Genomic DNA, 7,515 nt, shown 5'->3' with positions numbered 1-7,515 from the left:
TCTGTCTCTCTCTGTCCCAAAAATAAATAAACGTTGAAAAAAAAAAAAGTTGCTGGAGACTCCACATCACTCCTAAGAATAGAAATTTTCATGCTAGGCTGGGGGAATTAAGAATGATTTTCTCTGGGGGGGGGGGGGGGATTTTAACTGGACTTTATTCTCACTACTTTTTTTTAACTCTATAAAAAGTGTATGTATTAACTGGAGAAACTGTGGCAACTACAGAAGTAAACAAGGGAGAGAATTTTAAATGGAGGATATTTTTGCTCTTTATTCAAAATATTCTTTAATATTTAAAGATCCTTACAGTAAAAAAATAAAAATGAAAAGAACCCAAGTGATTAGACACTATGCGTTAGGGAGAGAGAAAACCTTTCTAATTCTGACTTGTTCTCATTCGGCGTCTCAAGACCTTGACAACTGCTTTAATACCTTCTGCTCCTGTCCTAAAATGGTGACGTGATCCATAAGGTAAAGGCAGAGTTTCAAAAACTGCCCTGATTCTCCCATAGTCCCTGAAGAGAAATGGCAAAGTGTGTCCACGTTCAGCCCAGGATACAGGAAGGCACGCAGAAGAAAAACTATACATTCCACCCTGGCAAGGCTTTGAGGGCTTCTTACCAACCCTCCCGCAGAACCCTTTCTTCTTTTCTACAAAAAGTGGTCCTGGTCATATACACCTAAATATATTCATGCAGCTTTGCAACTGAGTTTCTAAAGACATTCCTTTGCTGGAAGAATATTGGATTTTTCTATGAGTTCTTAACATTTCTGCCTCCACTAACGAGAACTTACCCACTCTCATCCTTGTAACATAAATTACAAAGGTGATACAAATTTATGTATCTAAATGTAGAACATTTAGAAAATACCAAAAATGTGCAAAGAAGGAAACGTTAAGCATCAGTAGATCCACCTTCCTGAGAACCTGGCCCACTCTGGAGTTGTGGCTCTGAACGTGGATAGGTAAGTGGAACGGGAGAGAAGAATACGTGTAGGGGGATATCTGTGTCCTTGGCTGGTCCCAAATGCCCTGCGTGTGGTCATGGCATTCCGATCCCCTTAGAAACTGCTTCCTCATAAACTCTCTTCCCCACAACCAACCAACCAACCAACCAATCAATGTGTACCACACACACACACACACACACACACACACACACACACATGAATACTGTGGTAGTACAAGGACATGTCAACCCCAGTCAGTCCCAATACCATTTTCACAGGGTTAGGCATAAAACCCAGCCAGTCTAATCTAATTCCTTCCGGGGGACGTTTCCTAACTGGGGGAGAGAAAGAGATTCCCTTCTGCTCTGGTGGTAAAGACGGAAAGATGAGCTCCCTGCAGCCACTAGCTACAATAGCTGTAGCCCCGTGGAGAAGGTTGTTTCAGACCATGCACGGAAGACAAGAATACTGAAGAACCTTTCATCGCGTTTGAGTCCCTGGTGTGGCTGTTCCTCGCTGTAGCTGACTGAACCTGCGTCAGGTTCTCTCTGAGAGCAGCGACTTCCTGCTTTGCCCAATTTGGTTACCGGAGCCTGTACGTTTCTTTTGGTCTGAGGTATTTTGAGTTGGAAAATTCCTCACGGAATCAAGAGTCTTGTTTAAACAAACACACCTACGTTACACGTAAGGAGAAAAAATTAGGGAGGTGCATTCATTTAGGATAAATTTTAACAATCGATGCAGAAGAAAGCGTCGGGCCTTGCCCTGCCGCGCCTCGTGTGGCCTGCTCTGGATCTGACCAGAGATGAAGGTGGCATAGCCCTTCTCAGACAATCCAGGAGGCTGTCACCACTCTCACAGCTCTCATAGGGGTTAGGGGATGTGTCCCAATACTGTGGGAGCATGAATCCTAGCCTAGCCTTCTTATTCACGCTGTTTCTCTGGAACCGGGTTTCTCAACTTAACAGGGAGGTGAGCCGACTCTACCGTAGACAAGGTATTATTGTCTAGTGTCCTTTCTGCCCTTCTACCATTAAGCCAGGCGGGCCACCATTCCCTGTGCATCCAGTGGCCACTGAAGGAAGACTCTGGATAGCTCAGCTCCATTGTCAAAATCACCCAGACCCCACCTCACCTCACTCCCAACCCTTTCTAGTCTGCTTCTGACTCCTGCTTCAGATTTGTGTCCCAGATTTTGACTCCTATCCTGCCCCTTTGTTTTTCACAAACTAGTCTTGGTTTCACCTGTTGAGCCAGAGAACTCCCCAAGAACTTTTCCTCCCATTTTCCCTACCCCCTCCTTCAGCCCACTTTGTTCCCCTTGTTTGTGCTCCAGCCCCACTCAGAACACAAATCTTAACATTAATTCATTTGGCTGCCTCCCCAGATATATCTCTCCCTCCCAGGTCCCTGAAGGCAGAGGGTTGGGGAGTATAAGCAAAGAGGAAGGATGGACGTCCATCTGGAACGGAACAGAAAGGTCCTTCTGGGTTACAAACAGGAAGGCACATTCACATGAGGTAAAAAGGCATTAGTCACCACATGTAACAAGATGGAGGAGTTTCTTTACAGATTCATGGAGCTGAGAAACAAATGGGTCCCATAGTTTACTCTCTTGTCCCATTAGGTGACTTGGTTGGCTTTGTCTACACTGAGTGCTGGCTGGGAAACGTTTCAAGGAGGATTTACAGCACCTCTTATTTTGTTCATCTGTCTCCCTATCCAGGGAAGAAACAATCCACATCTTTCTTGTGTCATTACCTAGAATAGATCATTTAACCTTTTTATTAATACAACTTGTGTTTCTTTTCCCCATGGACATTCTAGAGAGCAAAGAAGAAGAGCCCAGCGCTGAGCCAAAAGAGCATCTTGAGAGGGTTTCAGTGACCTGCTGGCCCCTCCTTGTGTTCCTTCCCCTCCAAATGGGGTCCACCTTTTCTCCTCCACCTCCACTTGCCTGTTGGTTCAATTATGATTGTTCTCTGCCACCTTCCAGATTGGATTCAAGATAGCTGGAAATAAAAAGCACATATAATAGGACAATTTCAAATAAAGATAAAAAATGATAACAGAATCTATCAGTCGGAAGGTGAACTTGGGTAGAGACTGGAAACTTGGGTAGAAAATGGTAACGGGCAATAAGCAAACCTCTATTTGGGTCCTGTTTTCACTGGTGATAAATACTGATTTGGTACGAGTAAGGGTAGTGCAGGGACTCTTAGCTCAGTGGCTGATTGGTTTTTCCATGATTATTGAGCATTTACTAGTGCCACGCACTGTTCAGGATACAGAGATGCCCAACATTTTTTAATCCCCATCCTCAAGGTGCTCACAATCTAATCTGGTCCCGTTAAAACTGTACGTACTGAAAACACTCGTAAGTTTCTCTGTGTCTGATCCACCCACTCTTCTAGGCTCTTCTATGTTATGTGTCATGCCTCATGTAGTTGATGAAACCTGCCCAGAATTATTGGACCAGGGATGTACGTCCAAGCCAAAGATGGCCATCAGGCACTGGACTCAAGGGAAATCAAATATTCCTAGGGACACTTGGTGTGAGATTGACTGTTATATTTCTTCTGTATTACATGAGGCCATGCAAATTTTGGCAGATCGTGTTTTCCAAAATGCCTGTAACATATCTCCTATCCCACTCGCTCTTGACACTTCTCCCATTGAATGGGGGAGTTTATGTTCTCTCCCCCCTTGAACTTTGCGACTGCTTCAAGTGACAGAGTATGGCAGAAGTGATGATATGCGACTTCTAAGTCTAGCTTCTAAAAATGCCACGTACTTCCACTTTGTTCTCTTGGGATATGGCTCTTGAAATCCAGCTACCACGCTGTGTGGCAGCCATGGAGAAGCCCATGTAGTAGGAACCAAGGCCCCTGGCCCACACGCCTGGCTGGGTTCCGAATCAAACAGCTGGGTACCAACTTGCCAGTCATGTGAGTGAGCCGTTTGAAAGCAGATCCCCCAGCCCCAATTCAGTTGCCCAGATGATGCTGGGCAGAGATAGGCTGTTGCCCATGAACCCCACCCAAATTGCAGACTCACGAGCAAAATAAATGATTGTTGCTGGTTTTAAGCCACTAAGTTTCATTCGTTATTTCTTTATTCAGTGACCAAATCCTTACTGGAACCTCGGTCCAGAAACTAAGTTTTTTTACCTTATCACCCCTATTCCAAACCCTGACTTTTTTTCTCAGCATGATATACCATTTCTACTGGTCCTGGGGTCCTTCCTTCACTGCCCTCCTGAAGCTTCTGTTACTTCTGGTCTGAATCTGCCCACCTTCAGGCCTCCTTGACAATGACTGACACCTTCTTAAACACCCTCCTATTGCTTATTACTGGGAAGGCAGTTTAGTGTAGCCGTTTAGATCATGTGCTTTGGAGTTAGGAAGACATGAGACAAATTCATAAGTTCCCTAATCTTATCGTAAAAGTATATTGTGAGGGGCGCCTGGGTGGCTCAGTAGGTTAAGCATCCAACTGTTGATTTCGGCCAGATCATGATCTCACAGTTCGTGAGATGGAACCCCACATTGGGCTCTGTGCTGGCAGTGTGGAGCCTGCTTGGGATTCTCTCGTCCTCTCTCTCTGCCCCTCCTCAACTCACGTGCACGTGTGTGTGTGTGTGCACGTGCACATGGGCGCTCTCTCTCTCCCTCTCAAAATCAGTAAACTTTTTTTTAAGTATATGGCGAGGATTAAAACAAGACGATATATGGTAAGTACTTAGCACCTTATGGCCAGTGTTGCTACCTCATCAGATACCCAATATTCTTCAACTGCTTTGAGAAGCAGACCCTCACTGTTGGGAATGATGATGTACCAACCCTGAGACCCTACCTGTACCAACCCTACAGTTTCCTGCTGCCTTGCAGATAGGTTGGCTGATGAGATGTAGGCCGAGTTGTTTCAATGGGCTGGCAGGAAAGCTCTTTAGAGGGGCTTGCCCTGTGCTGGTTCCCTTTCTGTCCTTATTGTGGACACCACGCTGGGGCATGTGTACCGAACGGCACCCCTGAGGATGGGAGCTTTGCACTAATGGAGGGGGGGAGGGTTAGAAGGAATCCAGGGCCCAGATGCCCATGGAGTTACCATACCAGCTTACCTCTGTATTCTTTCATGCGTGACCAAAAAAGATCTTGCTTGAAATAATTTCATTTTGTGTGTCTAGTATTAGAAGCTGAACTTAATTCCCAACTGATACACACAATGAGTTCCAGTTAGTATTATTGTTCTCTCTTCATATCCCTTCCCTGAGGCCGTGGGACTGTCTGCTCTTTGGGTCCAAGCCATCTCGAGGCCGATCTGCCCCATCACATCAGTCACGTAGTCACTCTGGTTAACATAGGCAGGACGTATACCCTGCAGCAGACTCTAGGGGTGTATCGATGCCGTAATTGACCAGGTTTTATGTTAGTTGGGGCCTTGAAGGGGAATCTTTCTGCTCGTTGTTTGTCAATGTACTGACTGGTTTGTGTGCAGGAATGCATCCTTTTTCACGGATGTCTTCATATTATCTATGTGTTATGAACTTGTCTGTCAGCCGTGTTCCAACTATTATAATGTCAAGGTGTAGAAAATGAAATTAGAATTAAAGACATGAACAAAAGCGAGTAATTAGGAAAAAGAGAAGGCTTTAGCTCTAAGATTTTTCTTAATTTCTTAATTATTATTTTATTTTAGAGAGAGAGAAAGGGAGAGGGCAGAGGGAGAGAGAGAGAGAGAGAGCGAGAATACCAAGCAGGCCCTGCACTGTCAGTTTAGAGCCTGACCTGGGGCTCGAACTTATGAACAGTGACATCATAACCTAAACTGAAACCAAGAGCTGGATGCTTAACCAACTGAGACACTCAAGCGCCCCTATGATTTTTCTATTTTTACTAGAAATATTTTTAAAAATTACATTCCATAGACAATTGAAATTTCGTTTCTCAATTTAAAAATATTTTGTAAAGAAAAAAGACAAGAATGTGTTACAACGTCTTTTAGGTATGCAGAAAACCCAGTTAATTTTTAGGGTAGACAATTTTGTATAAAGCAGGTTGAATTCTAGAAGAACTTTAAAATTGGTATTGCATCATTTATTTAAAGAGGTGTGTGGATCGGAGCACCTGGGCGACTCGGTTAAGCCTCCGACTTTGGCTCGGGTCATGGTCTCACAGTTCCTGAGTTCAAGCCCCACGTCAGGCTCTGTGCTGACAGCTCAGAGCCTAGAACCTGCTTCAGATTCTGCGTCTCCCTCTCTCTCTCTCTGCCCCTCCCCTGCTAACACTCTGTCTCTCTCTTTCTCTCTCTCAAAAATAAAAAAAAACATTAAAAAAATTAAAAAAAAAAGGTATACGGATCAAAAGAGATAATTATAAAAGGTAACAATCCTTCTTTTTCATAGTCACAGGTAAAATTAAAAGAATTTTCCTTTAAACAGATGTATAATTCACTCCTTTACTCTTAGTCAACAACATTTTAGTAAACAAACACCTTACTTTCAAATAAGCATTTATCTTAAGTGTTTATATACATTAATCACATAGAACCTAATGTCAAAGATACTCTTTACTCCTCTCTTATAGTGCTTTATTTTTCAGTTAAATTCAAAAATGCTTTTCCATCTAACACTGCTGAATGAGCACTTTAGCTTACCAGCGTGTATGTACTTATTTATTTTTTATAAAAATCATACAGCTGAGCATAATTTATACATATGTAATGGATATCTGACATTTCTAAAGCCATAAGCTATAAAGGAAAAATATTATTACATATATTATTCTCAGCATACAAGGCAGGAGAAAAGAACCTAAAACCTGTAATCAGTCTTAAAACTTTAGTAGTTTTGCAAATCAGTTCTAATCAATAGTGATGGGACCATTTCTGACATGAGACTTATAAGATAGAAATTATACATTGAAGCCAAGTGATAAATAAACATCTGATGATCTTACTGACCTTCTGCGGAAAGACTTTATATTACTTGAAAAATGAGAGTCTAATACAGCATTTTTTACATTATTTTCACTTAACTTTAAAAACAAGATGCATACAAGTGAAATTATTAATGATCTACCAGATTATTTTTTCACTCATTGGAAAACTATAACCTCTGCTCTTCCTGAAGGCTAGCATTTATTAAACATGCAGAGTTTTCCCATGTTCTTGATGTTAATTATAACGTCAGGGTTTCACCAAAGTCAGAGTAATATAGTGATTACTCTCCACTGATCTTTATACCGGAGAAAGTGTTGCTTACAATTTGTAGTTTCTATGTATCATTCCTTTTGTTCTTTCCATGCAGACCAAAGAAGTGAAAATGTGAAGAATATCTTTCATGTAAAAGGCCCAATTACTCACGTATAAAGTACCAAAAGCCAGTGATGATAATGTGATGGGATGTGAGGAATATGACTTCCCGAGCCCTCTACACCTGAAGTCCAACTGGAAAACATCTATTCACCTTTGGTTGTTTTCAATGGTTCAGTGTTGTATTTCTAAACTTGTACAGCGCTGAAATGAAAGTCTCAATGTTATTGGATGTACTTTGGCTTAGAAATT

At 42.4% G+C, this 7,515-nt stretch overlaps 1 protein-coding gene across 2 annotated transcripts in view; it reads right to left on the bottom strand.

Moving 5' to 3' along the window:
• Window positions 1-2,720: 2,720 nt before the first annotated feature.
• TMEM154 (transmembrane protein 154) overlaps window positions 2,721-7,515 on the bottom strand; it is a 51,628-nt gene continuing 46,833 nt past the window's right edge. Inside the window, exons 7-8 of one of the 2 annotated variants that reach the window (XR_002155972.3) lie at window positions 7,315-7,467; window positions 2,721-2,963 (exon numbers count right to left, since the gene is read on the bottom strand). Coding sequence is in view for 1 of the 2 variants with exons in the window: in XM_019828854.3 (XP_019684413.2) it covers window positions 7,452-7,467 (16 nt within the window). In the remaining variant the exon portion in view is untranslated. Of the gene's footprint in view, window positions 2,964-6,506; window positions 7,468-7,515 lie in introns of those variants that run through there. The other variant, XM_019828854.3, reaches the window with a different exon arrangement.

This window comes from Felis catus, chromosome B1 (genome assembly GCF_018350175.1).
Source record: "Felis catus isolate Fca126 chromosome B1, F.catus_Fca126_mat1.0, whole genome shotgun sequence".
NCBI lineage: Eukaryota > Metazoa > Chordata > Mammalia > Carnivora > Felidae > Felis > Felis catus.
Note: the sequence above shows the minus strand (reverse complement) of the source record. Positions and strands in the feature narration are given on the sequence as shown.